We start from the raw sequence: 20,986 nt of genomic DNA on the forward strand, positions 1-20,986 counted from the left end.
CTGCTGATTGGATGCTACAGACCAAACCTCTGTCTCTTTCCTCTGGTGTGTCAGATGGGTTTTCATCATGGTATTGTCACGTCTCTCCCTCTTCCCTCAGCCTCTCCGTGTTGTCAGATTGTTAAATGCGTCTCTAAACTCTTTACATTCATTGAGGTAAAGCTCGGAGCTGAGGGGCCGAGCTGTCGACTGCCGGTTGCTGCTTCAGAGGATTAGCAGTAGCTAAGGGTGGCTAAGCTAGCTAATAATAACACCACTGCCAGTGACACATTGAGCTCCGGGCACGTTTTGGGATTCCTTGTTTCTCCTTCAGGTTTCTTGCCACAGAGATGCAGGTCAGTGACTGCTTCGTGTCCGCTCCCGGGAAGGCGATCCTGCACGGAGAGCACGCAGTCGTGCACGGGAAGGTAACACGCGAGGATGAGAGTGGCTCTAACTGTGATGGTTGGGAGTTTATGAGTTTATGAGTGATGACTTTAAGTTTGTCAGTCTATATGTCAACAGAAACAATCCCACTTCTCTATTTGTAGAAGTGAGGGCTTGCAGGGCAATGTTCCTGATCACCCCCCAAACTGATGTGCCTTATATTTTGCATATATATTTGTGGGACTGTTTGCAAAACATCATATTGCCCTAACCCCCAAATCCTGCTATACCTTAGAGAAAACAGGTCGATTTTAAAAGAGTGTATTTTTAAGAAGGCCGAACTTTGCACCCCCTGACCTGTGTGCTTTTGCTCCTCCACAGGTGGCTCTCGCTGTTAGTTTGAACCTGAGAACATTTTTGCGGCTGAAGGCCACCGCTTCTGGCAAAGTTTGCATCAATCTCCCAAATATTGACACATTCCTCTGCTGGGACGTCTCTGAGCTGCAGCAGCTTAAACCTTATTCCTGTGGTAAGAAATGATGCTGCACCTACACACTCTGTAATTTGTTATAATCACATTTCCCTTAGTTACATACATGCAGATAAACTTCCATGTTGAGACAGTGCTTCAGTTTTATTTGCTCATCAGATCATTTAACTACAAAACTGTTTTATCACCTTGTTGCTCAGTGCAGTATAAGGAGCTGTGAGAGCGCCCAGGTTGATTTATCAACTATTTATTATCTATCCTCAGCTAATTAAACTAGACTTTCCTAACCTTTACTGCAGACGTGATCACTTGATCATGAATGGACCCAAAGGGTCTCTCTCTCTCTCTCTTCTCTTCCGTCTTGTCCACCCGTCTCTAGACAATAAATTGAGTGTCTTGTGTAATACTTACGACTGATACAGCTTTCACTAACTTTAGAGTAATCGTTTAGTGAGTTAATTGTGTTATAGGGTTAATTGTGAAATTAATAATTGCTTTTTTTAATTAATAGAGTGATCACAACTCAACAGGCTGCACCTGCAACATTAACATGTATTCAATAAATCTACATATCAAAGTGTGTAGTGTTGTGATATTGTACAACTCTGATGTTTGCTGTGTCTTGTCATTAATAACAGCTAAGAGGGAGGAGCTGAAATGTCTGAATCCTGAGCTTGTGAGGCGACTACGGGAATTTGTCGGTGTTACTAATGGAAAACTGGATACTTGCAACATGGCCACCATAGCCTTCCTCTACATCTACCTCTCAGTGTTTGGATCAGGGTGAGACAGTAGTACAGTTCTTCTAAGCATTTGTTTGGTTTAGTTTCTACAGCTTGTTAGTACAATGGCTCCAAAAATCACAATTACACATTACAGACTTTTTGTACAAAAGGAGAACCAGAGACAAAACCCAGCAAATATCTCAATGCAGATGCAGTGTCAGCAGTTTCAAAAGAGCAGATATAGACATATTAATGTTATACACCTACAGGCAATGGAAAGCAATAGCAATGCTTTTTTTAATGGATAATCATAATGTGTGTGTCAGAGAATTTGAGGTGTCAAGTATTACATGTTTGTCACATGGATATGTTTCTTGCTAAATATTGAATATGCACAAAATAATAACTGAAATGTAGAAAAGCTTACATTTGTTGTCACACATGCACAGAAGCTGAATAAAGTTTCTGTTATTAATTCATGCCCTCTGGAGGATAATGTTTTTTATTGATCATTTGTCAAGTGTTTAATTTAAAACGAATCATAAAAATGTAGAAAATACAGCTGTGAAAAAGACCAAAGCTGCAGCTGTACCACTCTGCAGCAGGTTCAAAGCTGTTAAGACTGCAGCAGGTTATTCTTTGTGTAGAGACGGTGCACTGTGAAGTGAACTGCAGTGGATCATAGTGGGTTTTATTACATTTTGTGCTCTGCACTTTAAAGTAAAACAATAATATATCTTCTTGCTTTTGTGTCAACTAAGTGCTGTGAGCAACATTATAAACAATGTAAACAACATTAGCACAACACAACAAAGGTCACATGTCTTTAAGTTTTATTACAGTGCTGTTTCTGCCTCACTGCTCTCATGCACTGTTCCAGTGTAGTTTCCATCTCTTAACTCTTTACATGTCAATTGAAAATGCTGTATCTGCAATAATGTTCTCCTTCTTGGTGAGGACCTATTTAAGAAAGAAGCTGTAAGAAAATCCCTCTACTGTGAAATGAAGTTAGTAAAGAGAGACAGACAGGAAGGCCGGATGTTAGCTCTAGCGGCTGCGGCAGCTGCAAACAAGGAAGATGCTCAGGAACATTAGAGCTGCAGGTTGTTGGGAGGTTTAATCAGAACTGACACGGTGCTGGCGTGTCTGAGAGAGGTGATGGGTTCTGACAGTATGGCCACTAATGAGAGTCTGGCACTGGGCCACACTGCAGCCTTTAACAAGTCTGGATGTGTTTTTCCCTTGAGAGAAGAGCCAGACAATTAGTTTAGAGTATTCTCCTGTCTGCCCAAAAGCAGCTTGCCTGACAGACATCGACAGCAGTCTCAAGCAAGCTTCTCTTGCATATATAGTAGTGTATGGATTGCTGTACTGTACAGTTATGTAAGGGTTGTCTATAGGGTTACTGTAGCACTTAATGTGAATAGTGTCAAGGTGATATAATAAGTTAGTTATTTATTTAACTCAAGATTTTGTTTGGAAAAAGGCACCAGAAGTGATTGTAATTGAGTAATAACTAGTTTAAATTCTTAAGAGAAATTCTCAATTGCGAAATTTTTTTCGAGGGGGGGTTCACAAGTTTCTATGGCCTGTGCAGTAAATGCTTTTATTCTGTCACTGGAAAAATCATCTGTAGTCATATATGCAGTATTTCATAGAAGCTCAATTCTATCATGTTTATCTCTCGCAGCGAGCTGCCCAGCCTGACGGTGTCTGTGTGGTCGGAGCTGCCGACTGGAGCTGGACTGGGGTCGAGTGCTGCCTTCACAGTGTGTTTAGCTGCAGCTCTGCTCTGTGCAAGTGGAGCCATTCCCAGTCCGCTCAAAGAGTGGGATCACACTGCCAGGTAAAAGATAATGCAAAAAACCCCACATCCAGCTTTGAAGCCACGTTTACAGTCAGCAGGGACAGTTGTATGTACACAGAATAATGAGGCCTAATGGACATGCTGTGAAAAACAAGTGAATCAAATCACAGTCGGCACAGAACTTCTTTGGCTTTAAGTTTATCAGGTGTTTAAGACTTTAAATCAGATTATAAATCTCAAGAATACAAATCTATACAGGGTTGTGGGTCAATAAATACTTTGTTGCTTACATTACCTGTCATGTTTTTGATGAATGTGTCAAGTATGATGTATATTTGTTCTTTATCTAACCAGGTTGTTTTTTTGTTTAAAAAAAACAAACATATTTATGTAACAAACCCACACAAAATCTAAAAAGAACGAAGAAAAATGAAGATAAAAAGAAAACCCAGTAAATCAAATATCAGATTTGATACAAAGATTCTTTTATTTTGTGATCTGTACTGTAATTATCTTTTCAAATTAGATTATATATGTTGATGGCATTTGTACCACGCAATTTGTAACATTTCAGATCATTTCTTGTTATCGTTGCCATCTAGGTTTATCTTAGGTCAAATTGCAATTGAATATTTAATGACAAAAACATAATCTTAGTCTTTCTCTTTGAAAATCAAATATACACATTAAGATTCAGATGTATTGCCAGTTGGATATTGTCATGCTGAAAATCCTCTGATCTTGTGTAGAATGAAATTGCTTCATCACAAACATTTGTATAACCATTAACTGAACATTCATCGGTATGTCCTGCCCTTACACCAGTGTCTGGTGTGGAGATAAACTGGTATTAGAGTTTGGGTCAGAGAGTCTGTTGGGCTTTAACGTTCTTCTATTCATTTAAAAACGTTTACAGGTGGCGCCAGGAGGATCTGGAGCTGATCAACAGCTGGGCTTTCCAAGGGGAAACCATCATCCATGGTAATCCTTCAGGAGTGGACAACGCTGTAGGAACATGGGGTGAGGCCTGAAATCTTCTGGCAGTAAATGTGGTGTTCCACCTCCCTATGTCTCCGTGGACACTGGGCTCTCTTTAATGGAATCATCGGAGTATCGTACCTCCACCTTTCATTATCGCCTGATCGTTATCTGTTTAATGATTTTGAGTTCCCTTTTACGTAGGAGGCATGCTGAGATTCTTGGCTGGAAAGATAATGCCGCTGAGCAGGTACTGACATTTATTAACATTACTGAATGAATTAATAAAATTATAATATTTTTTTTCTTCGCTCACAGAAAACAAATATAGTCTTGGTAAAATAAGTGCATGTGCATAATGTGTGAACTCTGTGATCCGTCTGCTTTATTTCCAGGGTGCCGTTATTAAGAATCCTCCTCACTAACACAAAAGTACCACGTAGCACCAAGGTACTTGTTGCCGGGGTGAAGGACAAAATTAACAAGGTACTAAATGGTTTCTCCCTCCCCCGTGTGTTACATGTCGGCGCTGTAATTAATATAATAGGCGGTGCTTTTGCATGGCAGATACTCCAGAGTCTGGTGTTGAGTGCCTTCATAAAATATTGAAATTAAACTCTTAGCCAGCACCCCCGTGTGCTGTTGCCTTGGTGACACCAGCAGGTGTGCAGTTCTCTGCCTCAGTCAGTGAAGGGCCTGGACGGTGTTGTGGCAGTGTTGTGATCAGGCAACAGCGCAACTGAGAATAAAAACTTTTAACAATCTGTGTTTGTACAGAGTGTGTCCATCACAAAGCTGTTCGGATTTTATAAAGGAACATAAAGTTGTTTTGCTTGTGACCTGCAGTAATGGCTTCAAGGAAACCTGCTGTGGTGTTGAAGATGCTGATTTCACCTCTTTTTGTTTCCCTCCTGTAGTTCCCCTCTGTCATGAACCCTGTGCTCGACTCAGTTGATGCCATTTCCTCCACTTGTGAGAAAGTCCTCGCAGACATGACGTCTGAGCCAATCACAGGCGAGCACTACAATATTCTAGAGGTACAAATATTATGTATTCAATACATTATGTAAAGCACATTACATTTGAAATATATGGAGATGGTGAAATGTAATTGTTGTTTATAGAGCGCATATTCATATCTGTACAACAATGTCCTCCTGTGGCCCAACAGTCCCCTTATGAAACAAATATTAAATTCACTTTATCTGGATTTTTAGTTGGATTCAAATAACAGATTAAAGACGTAACAAATTTTGGATCTGCCAAAATTGAATGGTTCCATGTCCCGTTCTTATATCCCAACATAATAATAAGAACTATGCCACTCAGTGGAGCACACACCTCCACCAAGGCCCAACAGTCCCCTTAAATTCAACCAAGCTACACCAAATTTCACACACTCATAGAAATCCGTTCCCTTTATGAGCCTGTTTTTTGTCTTCAAGATCCATAAATTTTTCCCTTGGAAAACAGTGAAAGTGTTGGAAAATGCCCCATCTTGCAATGTTCAAGAAAGTGAAAAAATAAATCCTGGATCCGCCTCATGAACCGAATCCACACCAAAGTTTAATGTGCTCTGCCCTCACCCACACAACATCCTTTCACCAAGTTCGGTGAATATCTGTTCAGTTGTTTTTGTGTGTTCCTGCTGACTCACAAACAGAGGGGGGTGAAAACACAACCTCCTTGGTGGAGATGATTACAAAAGGTAATTTATATCATTTCTAGGACCTAATCGACATCAACCAGCACCATCTGAATGCGATGGGGGTGGGACATCCTGACCTGGACACGCTGTGCCGGGTCACGCTGACCAGAGGGCTCCACAGCAAGTTGACCGGTGCGGGGGGAGGAGGCTGTGGCATCACACTGCTGAGACCAGGTACTGTGGCACAACGGTTGTGCTGTGTGTGTCATGACACGGCATTTTAAAATGTATAAAAATAAAGTCAAGGGTTGGTGTCTGTCTGTTTTCTTCGTCAATTATCAGTTTAAATTATGCACACAATTAAAATCAATCACTTAGTCAAGGCCATGCTACAATTGCATTTTGCCTCAAGTGAATTAAATCTTCTGAGGGAAGTTTGATTCAGATTCCTGTTGGCAACAAATGTTCTGTTTTCATCAAATACTACTTGAGTGGCAGCAAATGATGAGAAGGGGCTTTGGCTGTGTGGGTACTACTGTGCAGTTATGAGGAAACTTTGTATCATTCCCCCCCCCCTTTGACAAAACAAACAAATCAAGAAGTTGCGAGATGAATCTTTGTTTATGCCTGCAGCCTGTAGGAGGCTGAATTTTAACACGTTTGAAATCCTCCAAATAGATTTCCAAAAGCTCTCTATTTGTTTTCTTAGCAGGTGTTTTCCCCTGCATGTGAATTGCTGCTTTTCTCAAATGAGTAATCTCTGTCTTTTGTGATGTTTTTAGTCTCTATAATAAGACTCTTTGAGTTAAAGAAGCAAACACTAAGTTATTTAATTTTATTATTTTGTTAAACTCTGAATCTGAATTTTGAAAATTTCAATTGCATGTGTGGTTATTATGAGTGTTGCTGTGCAGCTGTATCCTCCCTGTTGAGCTGAAGTGCTGCAGAATCCTCATTATTTAACATTAATGGACTTTATGATCAAAGAGATTAGTTTTCATTGATGGAGAGGTTACAGGTTGGCTCCTCACACCCTTGTGCCCTGTCCTTGAAAGCACCTCTGTAACATAATTGATTTCAGTCTTAAACATTCTGCAGCACCTTTCCCTCTGTAATAGATGTTTTGATGTGTAACTGCAGCCCATCTTCCTAATGCCTGTTTATTTTGTAGAGACGGACTCGGCTGTGGTCCAGGGCACAGTGCAGGACTTAAGAGACTGCGGCTTTGACTGCTGGGAAACCAGTATTGGCGGGCCGGGTGTCCAGCAGCACTCTCCTTTGTCCGTTAAGGACGAAGTTCTGGAGGTGTTGAACCAGTACTGACACCCAGCTGGTCGTGGATGAACGGGAGGACACATGTGTGTTTGTTGTCGTTACCTCAGGACCTGGAGCTGAACTAATCATTCGAGAGACATTTCACACTGAGCAGAGCTGGAAAAAGCTGTTAATCATATTTATTAATTACAATATAGATTTTATAATGTTGTCTTAAGTTTACAATCTAACTGCAAATGAACTGTGTGTGTGGTGTTTTTTTCGATGAAGCATCTTTATGGAGCGTTCAATTGTCAACGAGCTCAGGGGTACACGTTTGTGTACTTAGCTCTTTGGCCACTAGATGGCGTTATAGTTGCACAAATGCTTTTTATGAAATGATTCCTGGTAAGAGGCTGTGATGAATTTAATTAATATGTAAGTGAAGCTCTGGCAGGATTAATTTTTATTTTCCTCCAAATGTTAATGCAGCAGGGCCAACTTATTTTAATGGATTAGATGACCGTCAGCCATGAATTACTTCTGACATTATTACACAGTGTTGTTGGGTAACAGCTATAATAAATGAAAGTTCTCATTTATAATTATTTAGGATTTATTTTACAAAAAATAAAACTGGAGAAAAAGTTTGGCAATGTTTTTTTTGGGGGGGGCTCAACAAAAAAACCAGTGACGATTGTTTAGTTCTTAAATCTTCACAGTTCTACAAAGGAAATGGTAAAGCCCCCAATACATTCAGAGTATTATTCATACTGAGGGCGGCATAATACATGTAATGAATTATCATTAATAAGACCCCTTCAAACATGACTTTTACACACTGCTGTATATACATCCATTGCTCTTAATTTATACTCTACATTTAACATAAATGTTGAAATATTAGCCGAAGAAACGTTCCGTGGTTTTATGCGCTGTTCAATTCTACAGTTGAAGAGTAAGTGGCTGTGTTGTGCTAATAGAGGATGAGGAGAGGGGGACAGCAGGAGTGTGTGGCCTCTCTGGGGCCTCTGGATTAGCACCACCATAATGTGAATCAACAACAACCAGCATCCTTCTGTGAGTCACACATTTGTGCTGACACACACACACACAAACCCAAACACCAGCTTTCCTTAATTCTCCTGCACCTAATCACTCATCCTCCTAAGCATTACAAAATATTCTGCAAATGCCGCAGATACAGAAGAAAGATCTGTTTAGAATATCCCTGATTTGGGGAAAAGGTCATCGTGGCATTCAGCCGAGTCTGAATATCCATTTCATTTTATATTTTTTAAATGTCATGAAGATTGAGTAGTACAAATCTGGCAGTGTACGGGAATAAATGACATTCGTCACCCTCCCTCCTTGTCCGCCTGGCGCCCCCTCTGTCCCCTTGAATTGTGTCATCTTTATGTCAGGGCAGCCCCCCGTCAGCGCACCGCACAGTTGCCCCTAACCCCTGCTGGAATTTAATTACCACTACGCTTTTCAATTGAAATGGCATTGACGAGGGGGGACAAGAGGGAGACAACAGAGCCTGTTTTATCTGAAGCCCCTCTCTTTCTCTTCTATCTTATTCTCTCTCACTCCTTTTACCCCTGCAAGGCACAGATGGTATTTTTTTCCCCTTCAGTGTCAGCGCCTGCTTCTTTCTGCTCTGATGAATAGAATCTAAGGAGGCCCTGAGATTATTTCAGATAACAGAGGGAGTGAGGAAAGGGGGTCAAGGATAGAGGGAGAATGTCAGAATTAGAGAGATACAGTGGAAACAGTGCGCCGTCCCGGGAGTCCAGAGGCAGACAAATCCTTTAACATTTAACATTTAGGGAGTTTTGTCCGGATGGATCAATGTGAGAGAATCAGGGATGTATAATTCATTTTATCCAAGCAGGAGGAAGGAAATGTTAAACGTGAATTTGCTGAGTGGTCATGCCCGCTGTGGCACATTCCCTGTGGTCCGTCACTCAACTTTTGAAATGCTTGTCAGGATCCATTAAGTTTGAATACAGAATTAGACCTGACTGACGAGATATCATGTTGCTCATGGCCACTGGTTTTACTTACAGAGGTTCAGTGCACGTACGACTTCCTGCAGCGAGCCTTTTCATTTACATAGATGGGATCTCTGGATCACAGTATGTCGTTGGTCGTTATTATGGAAAATTACCTGTGGGTTGATTGTGTTTTATGTCGTGATATCTGTGTCGGAGGGGGATGTGGAATTGCCCTCAGCGGGGAGGAGCTGTGCGACCGTTCTCTCTCAGCATTCGTATAGACACACTGACAGAGGCAGCATCAACATCATGAGCTCCTCTCTGTCATGATGGGCTGGATGATCCTCCTGGGGGTGTTTGCCCTTTCGATAAGTGGGGCTGGTGTTAGCAGCAGGGGTCCGATTCGTCCGGCCGGGTACAAAGGTGCTGTCAAAGAACTCTGAGGATTTAGTTTTTGGGAGAAATGTCGTATTGTTCTGTTTGCTCCTTTAGCATTTACGAGCATCCTTTAGTTGTGATTTGTGTCCATATGCTTTACAGTAAAAGTTGTCTTGGTATATATACTTAGAATTTCAGCATTTACTGCATTGATTAAATGAGCTAGATCAATAGCTTGTGAATCCTCAAAACAAAACAGGGTCTCGTTAACTGTCAGACTGGTTGCCCACGTCTGACAGTTAAAAATAAATGTATCCTTTTTCTTTGTTTTATTGGAATAATAATTTTTTTGTGAGCTGACAAGATTAAATTATCTAATGGTTAACAAAGAATACTAATGCTGGTGGTTTTGTGAGGCTTTGCTAACACAGAGTTCAGTCAGACATCTCACGTTCAAACATTTATTGCAGCATTACAACAGGTTTTGTGTTTGGCGTCTAGGCTCCAACTTAATCACTCCCCCATATGATTACACAGGAATGATGGGAGTGATGAGCAAATACTTGTAACCCCCCGTTGGAGCCTACAGGTGGATGCTGGGGTGGTGGAGGGGCTGAAGTAACTGGTAGCCATACTGCTGCAGCAGTGTGAGCAAAGGGGATGATGGGAAATTCCTCTCTGGTTAAATAGACCACCTGATAAGGTGGGTGTGTAATATAGATGATTGTGGAGAGTGAGGTCTGTCACATGATGTATGTCACATGATGTATGTCACATGATTGGCGCAGCGCAGCTCGAGTTGCCTGCCAGAACTAGCTCGCCGGCGTCGCCACATAAGTGTTTGGACGACATGCCAGCTCCCCCAAGTTAAAGCGTCTTTACCGCCCCTCGATGGCTGGCTGCAGTATTGATCATTACTCCTTTCTCCTCCATATTAGTGGATGGGACATTGACAAATGTCAAATACATTTTTCAGGTATGGTTTCTGTCGTTTTTTGGGGGGTCTTATCACAATGGTGTTTGTTCAAATGTAATTTTTCCCCGGTAAGTTTTGTTTCAATTTAATGCTAAATAAACAAGGTGAAATGTCATGAGCTGAGACTAACTTGTGGTTGGTTCAGTGCGTGTATGGGCGGGACCTCGCTTCCCCCGCTCCCCCCCGCTCCACCCCATGATCACTTCTGCACATACTCTGGCTACAAATGTGCAAAATGGCAGCATCTGTATCTGGGATATTTTGGCATCATTTCTGGATAGTGGGAGGACGTAGAGATACGTTGTCCATCTTTATATAGGAGTCTATGGTATTATACAACACTAGCTTAGCATCTCACAATGCTAACATATGCTTATTAGCATTAACACAAAGTAAGAATTTAAATATACAAATTGTAAAGGCCACAGTGTTCAGCCTCAGGGAATCATAAATGTCAGTTGAGATATTTCAGTTTGGATCACAGTTTTGGACTGACTGAATCATAGTAGTAGGGGGGGGAGGGGTCTCAAAAATAAAGAATTTTGTGTTGGAGAATTTTGTTTGTTTTTCCTTCTCTGTTGATCATCTTGTGACACCTCAGATTTATTTTACCACCCCTCCTGGGGCTCCCCACATCTTTCTGAGTCCTAGACAAAATATTTCAAATGAGGTTTCCACCTGGAGGAACTGTTTGGTCTAGAACTGGGCCTCTTTCATGTTTATGAAACAGGCCCACAGTGACTAGACCTGCTTGAACTGCGTTACTGTAAACATCTGAAACACGGGCGGCTCCCACCCTCGTCCCATTTCCCACCATGGATTTGTATCATGTCATTGTATTGATCCTGTAATTGATCCTGTGAAGTTGAGGGCACCTGCAACATACTCTGTCATCCCTCAGTGCCAGGAGCGCTCTTATTTAATTGCAGGCTAAGGTGCTGGTTTTTCTTGTTGCCTTTGAAAAGCCTCATTGATTTTTATACCACCCTTCATCCTCGCTGTGCTCCGTTTTAAGAGCGAATCCCTTGCGTCGAAGTTGCCCAGAATGTAAAAGTATGAAATCTGTCAGCTCGTTTCACAGCTTCCAGGTGCAACCCAGACACGTTAACACTGAAGTTTAAAAAGTCAGGCTTCTGTTTTTATTATTCTTGTTAATTTGACTAAAATTTACTCAGAAGAGGAAGAATACGGAACAGGAGAGGCTGTGTTACATTCTGTCTCCCTCTCTGTCACGTGGGACCAGTTTAATGTGAGGTTGTACTGGAAACACCCTGATTAGACTGGTAGGTTTAAAGTTCATCACTTCATCTCTGCTAAAGGAGAAAAACCTTCGATGAAAAAAGGGTACTTCCAATATTTTGGGATAAATCTGAGCGGAATTTGTTTTGAAGAGACACACGACAGTTAGTGATGATGAATTAAATACATTGCATCAAATAATCTGAACCCAATAATCCAAATAGGATCGTTAATTCTTTTCGTCAGGCTTTAAAATGCAGTTTAGAAACTGCGGCACAAAAAAATATTCAGCACATTAGAACAAAAATATCCTAAAAGAAATTTGATTTGCATTAATTTGAAAAGCAGCTTATCTAACATTCATACTTTGAACTTGCTTTGAATTAGAAATAGGTTCTCATCATTTCTCTGGGATTGCAGCCAATTTATTGGATTCTGTCTTTTTTTTTTTTTTGCTCCGAGGCTCGGGGAGGAGGATGATCTCAAAATGTTATCACATGACACTGTGTGATTGATGGACCATTAAAATGTCAGCCAGATGTACTTAAAACCACAGCTTTTAGGTTGATAAATTATGGTACAAATGGATACATAAAGCTGTTAGAAACAAATATTCCCATCTCGACCTATCTGCAGTCAGATAGTAATGGATGTTCTATCTGCTCGTCCGTCTCTCTGTATGTTTATTTCTCCCATTTTCCTCTGCCAGTGTATCTCTGGACCACTGCAGTCATGTAATTACAGTGGGACAGGTAGGAGTGTTCATATTTCATCTACTGAATTCACGATAACATCTAATAATCTGAAAGCATTGCAAAATTGGTATCTCGTCGCTCATGCATTATGAATGAGTCACTGATTGCTTTTTGCATAGATTAGCAATCATTTCGCAGAAATCTTTCATATAAAAATGTGCCAAGAGGCTTCTATCTCTTTTTCTGAAGAGTCGAGGTGACACATCCTGCCGCTTTTTAAGATAAGACAGATCAGGTGATACCACCCCCCCCCCCACCCCCTTTGCTCCTCTGCTTCGTTTCTTACTCTGATTTATTTCTCAACATGTACAGTATATTATCATGGGTGGGGTGGGGGTTTAAATTTCAGCCTGACTTTACTAATGATTGCTCACTTCGCATCTGCAGTGTTATTGTGTTTGGAGCCAAGTGGTTAAATAGCACTGAGTTTCTCTGTTGTCAAAGTAAACATTTGCAGACTCAGAAGTGCAGTGAGAAAAGCAAATCTACAAAGCTCTCAGATTGTGTGCCCTACATTAGGATTTACGTGACCTCTGCTTGTCCTGACTTGCAGCCGCAGACCGGCACAACACGTAAGGGGCTCGTATGGTCTAGTGGTTAGGTAAATAGGCCGGTGGCTGGGTCCCAGTGTGGTTTACATATCACTTTTGTTTCCTGTCAGGCAAATAACCTGTTTCAAATCATTGTCAAGTCACATGCATGTCTCAGAGAGTTCTGTAAACAGTGAGAGCCTATAGACTCAACTTGAGATCACAAACCTAAAGGTTCTCACACATAGAAGATGTTTTTTTAGTTAAAGCTTTTATCTGATGCCCTGATGCGTATGGACTGACTTGAGCTTGGCCTTGTTGCCGATTGAACAACGGAGGAAAAGTATGAGTGTGACTGAGGTGTGTGCATGTGTGGATGCCTGCGCTGTGTCTCCCATCGTAACCCCTGGCCTTTGCCCCCTCCCCCAGATGGACAGACTCTCAGCCAAGGCCCTGTGGAGGTTGGTGCCCTCTGCCTGACAGCCTGTCACTGTACCGTGGTGGAGAATTTTTTTCCACAGGAGATGGTGTCTGATTGGGAGCAGTGTGTGAATAGCCCTGTCACACTCGATAAGCCAGCAAGACGACCTGTGACGAGGACATATGGCATGTTTGACAGGGAGAGAGGGTGCGAATCGCACTGAATGATAAAATGGTGTTTTTCCCCCTTCGGCAATGTCATGCTTTCAGGCAAGCGTGTGGACCATCGCTCACTCAGGCGGCTGACTCCGGCCTCCTTGTGACATCTCCTTCAAGGTCCTGGGTTTCTCTGCCTCGCGCCAGGCCAATTCTGACACTGCGAGCCTGTGCTGCTCACAGCTGCTCCCTTAGCTTGTCGATGTGGGGAACATAATTGGATATCAGTTCAGTTTAGCGATGCAGACTAGGAAATTCATCTTAAGAGCCTGTTCGTCAGAGCGCCTCTTAAAGCTCCCTGGCACCGCAGCCTTCATCCTGTCTCTTCTCAGCCTGTCACACGCCTCACACTGTTGATTAATACACACACAGTCTCATCAGACGACTCTAATTGATGGGTTCAGCCTCCTCAGGACCCTCATTTATTTAAAGGGCCATGGACACCGGAGAGAGGGGAGGAAAGAGAACGGAGACAAACAGGCTCGGATTTAAGTGTGTCAGGGAAATTATTGAGTTGAACTGCACGCCTCTCATCCTTACTGTCAGCCGGGTCTTGACTTGTGGTGTTGCTGCCTCAACTCCTATCCCGTCAAGTGTCACATTGTCTGTGTTTGTGGCCGTGACAGGCAGCCCAGGTGTCACACTCAGGCTTCAGTGCACCATCAGGCACCTCTGCTCTGGTCCCCAGTGGCTCACAGTCAGAGAGACAGCACAGTCCAATAACCCAGCATGTCTCGCTCCCCGGGGGAATCCCCTGTGGAGTTTACTCCCTGTCCATTGGGCCAGAACTTAAGAAACTCTGCCAACGGTCACATGATCCTCCTTTCACTCTGAATGCTAATTAGTGAAGCTACTTCCGCCACTATTATGGCTATTTCTGCTGCTTCTCTCTGAATGAACAAAAGATCGATTCAGTGATTGGTGTTGCTGAGGAGGTCAAAAGATTTTTAGCATAAGAGAGTGATAGTTGATTTCTGTGGTTGAGAATTGAAATGTTGTGTTGTTAAGATCATGATGGGTGAAGGAAGTTAAAGCTGCACTGATCAATATTTTCTAACAACAGTGGATCAAATAACTCAGTGTTTTGGCTTCAGGGTCCCCAGCTCCACAGTTTCTGTTCTCTCTCATCAACCTTAGCACGTTGTTTACCTGCAGCAGCTGACAGACAGTTAGTGGTTAACTAATAAACATGGTTGAATGTTAGCAGACATTTCCTTTATGAGTAAGAGGAGACGAAAAGCAGATCTAAAAGGTGACTGAATGTTAGACTTACTCATGCAAGCTGCTTATAAAACAAATCTGCTATTGCAGGTTTAGTCATCAGCCTGGGAAGTTGATCTAGAAAAACCTAGTGTAAAGACAGGCAACTTTTCTTAATCTTAGATGAGTGAGAAACTTAAGGATCCAAAGCTGAGTGAAAAGTCTCTTCTAACCTTTGCTGACAATGATCTTATTATGTTACTATTCTACACGTGTATTCTGTCCAAATGGTTAACGCAGTAGAAAAAGAAAATAGTAATAATTACATGTCCCACGTACTAAGAGTCCAGTCTCATGCATCACAGTGGTGGAAAGTACATTTACACTGGTACCTTACAACTTTACTTCGATCTCAGCATTTCCTGCTACTTTTACTACATTCAGAAATTAAAATTGTACTTTTCACTTCATTACATTTATTTCCAAACTGTTATAGTTACTAGTTGCTCAGCTAAAGAATTTTTAGCTGAAAAAAAAAATATAAGATTTGATATAAAATAATTGTAATTGATTTATCGTCAATGCTAGTCAAATCTAAATTCTACTTACGATCAGTAATAACTCTCCTCTGATATACTATCATGACTTACGTGTGTGATATTATGTGGTGTTAATACATTTATTTAATGAAAGGATGAGACTTGCTCATAGTAGTGCTTTGATTTTAATCAGTTTAATTATTTTACATGTCTGAAATAGTTACAACCGTATCACTCAGTCCTAATGACATCCATTAGGAAAACAGCCCATTGTTAAAACCGTTAAAACTGAATTTAGGTTGATCATAAGTAATTAGTAGTTTTGTTAATTATGTATTTTTGTTTACTCTTGGACATTTTTTAGAGTCTGTCTCCCTGTTACATATGATCAGAGGAATGATTTATAATTCAGACAGAGTTCGGCCTTCAGGTTTTGCATATCCACAAATTGTGTTGACATTTTCCCATTTCTATGAACTGCTGTGCTTGTGTGAGTACGTTGTGGCAGCGGCTGTTCCACCAGTGGAGACCAGATATAGGCCTTCACTCACTGACCCATTATCCGATTTGTTTTATTCCATCTATGAGACTTGAGTGGCAGGTTAACCTCTCGTACCGCGGCTCTGTCGAACGTTAAAGTGGACTGACCCCAGTGTTGAGATTGTCCTGATGCACTGTCATCAGGAGGTCGAGGAGGGGTCGATCGTCACCCGCACATTTCTGGTTTGCCCTCTCTCTTTGTGACGGTTGTTTGTTATTCAGCTGTTTTCCATTGGTCGTCAAACAAACTTTATTTTCAAGATAATGTGGTGTTATTATGTTTTCTTTCCCTACATTTCATTGAGGATTACAGGGATAGATGGCACTGCAGCAATATTCATAAATATGCATTGGGCTTTGTTAATCACCAGAAACAGAGAAGTGACCATTTTGCATGATTACTTTGACTTACAGGAGGATCATATTGTGGGGGAAGCTGCTTTAGAGCTCTTTGATTAGCAAACAAAATCTGTGACTGTTGTGGAAGAAAGGATTTCTGTTGGACTGTAAACAAACAAGACACGTTTTGATGCAACAAACGTACCAGACTGTAACTGACAGAGGATGTTTATCATCGCCGAGGATAGATATGAAGTTGTGTGTTCAGATTATAGTGTATGGATTATATGCAAATAAATAATGTGATTATAAAATGTTTATCAAATGGTGGCAGTTTTTAATTTTTTCCTGAAAGCAAGAAGCATTTGGATTGTGATGATAATAAATGCCCTGTTAATTATCAATACATTGTAAACATCCAATAATAAACTAAAAGAGCAGAATCAATCTGCACCAAGTGGCACACCTCAAATGTGCCTGATTGCTTTCATCGAGCTCCATGAATTATTCCCTGGCAAATTGGTGAAAATGTCAAAAACAAGATGGACGGATCCATGCCAAAATTGAATGGGTTCCATCTTCACCAATGTCCCATCCTTCCACCAAGTTTTGTGAAAATCTGTCAGATAGTTTTTTTTTTTTTAAATCCTGCTCACAAACAAACCAACATAACCACCTTATTCAATATGTCACCGTTGTATCTTAAAATGTTTGAATGCACCACATTGAAATGTCATATTCTACGTTTCTTTCTCCGTAATGTATTTTGCAGTTAAACATCCATTTTTGAGGAAGTAATAATGAATCCAAAATCCCTTCAAGCTTTCAGGAGATTGTCACTGATTTAACGCCGGCTGAATACATTTTAAAGTAGCGTGTTCTAACCAAGCGTACATTATACATAACAGGCATCCAGTGATTACTTTCCCTGCCTGCTCTGCTTTTCATGTACTTGTGATTTTTTTCCATTAGATGTGAAGTGAGAAGAAGGGGAAGGGAAAAAAAAAAATCACAACCACTGAGGATGAACACTAAACTATTTAGTCCTCATCTGTAGTCATGAGGGCATCAGCGCTGATGAGCGTGGTCAGGGTCACAGCACTTAACTCTCTAAAGGAGGACCAGTGCTTGTAATCACATAATATGTATGATCTCTCATTCAAGTGGAGCTGACATTTGGCAAATGCAAATGGATTTCATGGACTGTGTGAGGGTTTTGCTCTCTGCGTGCTCGATATGATGTACAGTATACAGCCGTTGTGCAGAGCGCGCTAAACTCAGGCCGTAATGCTCAGCTTTGAGGAATGATTGACAAAATGTTTGACTTTTATTGTGAACCCAGCGTGTGGACCGTCATGCTACAGTAGATGTTGAATTTGCCTCTGTTCTGCTGCTCAGAAATTGAACCCGAGGGGGGAGCTGCGGCCCCTCTTTGTGCCGTCCCCCCTTCCGTAATTAAGAACAACATTTTGTGTTAGATTATAGGGAGACCCATTGTGACATTTAACTGGTCTGCCTGATTAATAAAAGGCAGCTAATTTCAGTGGAGGAAGGCAGCGCTCCAAAATGGCTCCTAATTACACATTAGGAGTGTGAAAGGCTCCTGCCGCTCCGGCCTCAATCCTCCACCCCTCCCCAGCCGGGGTGCATGTGCTGGCCCACCAGCACATTAACGCCGCTCCCAGGAGTGGCTAATTCCAGCCTGCCCGTCGGCACAATCAGTGGCAGATGTCAGGAATCGAAGATGATGAATTATGAATATCCCGAAGATGTGGATAGGATACCAGCGTAAGGGGGGAAAGGATTTCAATCTTTTTTTTTCTCTCTCTCTCTCTCTCTCTCTCTCTGTGCCATTTTGTGCAGCCAAATAAGAAGACAGATTCAGGAGGAGTGTGCAGTGGTTGGAGTGATTGATTTCTATTTGTCATTATAAATGGGGTCCGACTGAAATTGGATGTTTTAGTGAAGTCGTCAAGGACCTTGAGTTGGAGGGGCTGTCTGGCAGTGGAGGGACTGCGCCTGTGATAGCAGTAATGACTTCCTCTTCTCCCTCCCCTGGGTGGTCAACTCAAGGGCTCAGGCAGCTGGGAATGATGTCCCGGAGAGAGCAGCGTGAACCTCTCAGTGCACAGCATTTGCATGGCTACATGATTACAGCTGAAATGGAGGAGGTGTGGTGAGGGTCGGGCTGGGGGTGGAAGGTGGTGACAGGAACAGCTGCAGAGAAGGGGACAGGAAATGGAGAGCATTTGTTTGTGTTGCCATCGAGCCACATCCACAGAGGCATGATGGGAATGTTTTGATGAGACAGAGCTGATACCAGTGTGCATGAAATAAAGCTCAGACTGATGTAATTACATTTCCATAACTTGTAACCTCTTTGCTCCTCATTAAGACTCGGTTTTAATAAATATGAAGTCGAACTGAACTTTATTTTAATAGATTGTTATCTGCCATAAAATCCAATGTGTGGGTTTTAGGCTGGAGGCAGGTGCAGGAGCTTTAACTATGTGTGACCTTTAAACATACCCTTTTCATATGGATGGAGGAGAAGCAGTGGACACTATCTCCTGTATCCAGGGACCTTGATACACACTGATGCAATCGGATTCCTTGTCAAAACAGATGTCAAACTGATGCTGTGGTCTATTACTGACCGGCCAGTCGACTGATGAGCTGGCTGCAGATATGTGAACGTACACCTGGACATCTGCGGGAGGCGAGGGGGGGGTTCACGGCCGCGATGGGGCACGAGCCCGGGGCAGGCTGCCAGGCCAGACTTCACCTTGCCACCTCCAATGAGCCCACAGTACATTTCCTCAGCCTTCCTGTCATTCATCACCACACCATGACAGGCAAATTCATCTGCGCAGGAAAGAGGAGCTGATCCTCTGTATGTGAGACAGTGATGGACTCGCTGCTTCACAGGACGGCTGCAGGACCAATGAAATTAGGCTAAAACTGCTGTAGGGGGGGGGTTCACAGGAAATTGGCCTTGCCAATCATACGCAGCAACCCCAGTGTTGTAGCTCAGGCTTTAAATTTAATGTCAATCCAGACCCGCATCTGTTCATTTACTCTGCCTTATTTCCATAATACAAATATATCCATCTCTGGTTTAGATTGCCCTCTCGCTGCTGGGTTGTTGCTCTCCCCAAGTGATGTTGAGACGAATGCAGAAAATGTTTTGAATCCACAATTCGGGGCATCGGAGGTAAACAGCGGCCCTGTGTCCACAGTAGCAGATCAAGTATAAATTATTTTAGATCTCTCCAACGCTCTGTGTGGCTGTATTGATGCAGTTTCAACCCATTTTCCTGATGAGTGCCTCGGTTCTGACGCCCACACAGCTTCTCATAATCACAGCGGTCAGCATATAAGTGGGCTCTCCACCAGCAACTCAGCACTATTGAAAAGTGAAAATCTATTCATCAACATGTTTTTCCGTTAACTACATCTGAATGCAGAGTGGAATCCCCAATTGAGTTGAGTCATTACTTTCAGTAAAATAACTCACATGCAGCCTCTCCTCTTCCCCAAGCCGCCGTCCCTCCTGCTGGCTCCTGCCGCTCTGGGTTCAGAGGCACTAATACTGTCTGCCAGTTCAGTTCTACATAGATTTGTGAGGAGACCATGGGTGATCATTTCTTCCCCCTTTTTTCTCCCCTCAGGTGACACTCTGAAATATATTTTGTCTGCCCTTTCACTTCAGACGAGCTCAGTGTGGAGGAAGCCCAGAGGAGACTAATGAGAGAGCGCAGGGGTATGGCTCCGTCTGCCTCCATGCCTCATTTTTCTTGATTTCAGCCGCTCCAGTGTCGGCATGGGCTCCTGCTGGTCAGGTGATGACGGTGCCAGCTGGTGCATCCAGCTCGGACGGACAGCGATTCATTTCCCCCAGCTGGTGATTTATGGCACGGCAAAGCAGAGAGAAGCTGGTGTGCATGGCACCAGGCCGCCTGAGTTAGTGCACTGTCCGGCCCCGTCATGCTTTACCACACAGCGGGCTGGACTGCCTAATTTACGCTGGCAGACAGTCACATATATCACACCCCCGTCTGGCCAATGAAGATTGGTGGTGTTTGAAAGGCTCTGTATACACAGTCGATTTTATCCACATGTTACTCCCTGCCCAGCATTGCACAGAGGAATATTGTTTTTCTTTTCCTCTCCTTCTTTGTCTATTTGATCTTTCATGCTTCGTTTCTGCACCTCTTTGTGTTCTCTGTCGCTCCCTCTCTCAGTGTGTGGACGTAATGTGAAGTGACTGTGTTTGAGGGAGGTCCTCTCTCACTGGACCGGCTCCTGAGGACTGTGCCCTTCTGTTCAGGGAAACCGGGGGAGGTCACAGTAGGTAGCTCCCTCGAGCCATGGCGTATTAATGCCCGGGCTGACCTCAGTGATAAGAAGGAAGCTTCGGGCGCATGTTTGATTCATGAGTCCATCCTCAGTGGGCCCTGGGGGGCTTTTTCCACTGCTGTCCTTTTGCTGGCAGGGTGGAGGGCTGCTGCAGGGGAGATCAGTCCTGTCTGTCACAGAGAGGTTGGGGTGTGATAAAGGCACAGGGCCGGGAGTGGGCCACCGCG

General features: G+C 42.7%; 1 protein-coding gene across 1 annotated transcript; it reads left to right on the plus strand.

Moving 5' to 3' along the window:
- The first annotated feature begins 51 nt into the window (after positions 1 to 51).
- Positions 52 to 7,918, plus strand: mvk (mevalonate kinase). Its single transcript, XM_034596702.1, has 10 exons — positions 52 to 407; positions 748 to 895; positions 1,495 to 1,639; positions 3,272 to 3,427; positions 4,305 to 4,408; positions 4,571 to 4,616; positions 4,762 to 4,852; positions 5,284 to 5,403; positions 6,095 to 6,248; positions 7,186 to 7,918. The coding sequence occupies exons 1-10, from the start codon at positions 330 to 332 to the stop codon at positions 7,335 to 7,337; spliced, it is 1,194 nt and encodes a 397-aa protein (XP_034452593.1). The 5' UTR covers positions 52 to 329; the 3' UTR covers positions 7,338 to 7,918.
- The last annotated feature ends 13,068 nt before the right edge of the window (positions 7,919 to 20,986 follow it).

The sequence above is a fragment of the Hippoglossus hippoglossus genome, chromosome 9 (assembly GCF_009819705.1).
Source record: "Hippoglossus hippoglossus isolate fHipHip1 chromosome 9, fHipHip1.pri, whole genome shotgun sequence".
NCBI classification, from domain to species: Eukaryota; Metazoa; Chordata; class Actinopteri; order Pleuronectiformes; family Pleuronectidae; genus Hippoglossus; species Hippoglossus hippoglossus.

Excerpts from the sequence above, each read along its gene's own strand:
- mvk (XM_034596702.1), top strand. The coding sequence starts at position 330 with ATGCAGGTCAGTGACTGCTTCGTGTCCGCTCCCGGGAAGGCGATCCTG. Across the intron at positions 3,428-4,304 it reads GAGTGGGATCACACTGCCAG|GTGGCGCCAGGAGGATCTGG; the intron begins GTAAAAGATAAT and ends AAACGTTTACAG. Across the intron at positions 6,249-7,185 it reads CATCACACTGCTGAGACCAG|AGACGGACTCGGCTGTGGTC; the intron begins GTACTGTGGCAC and ends TTTATTTTGTAG.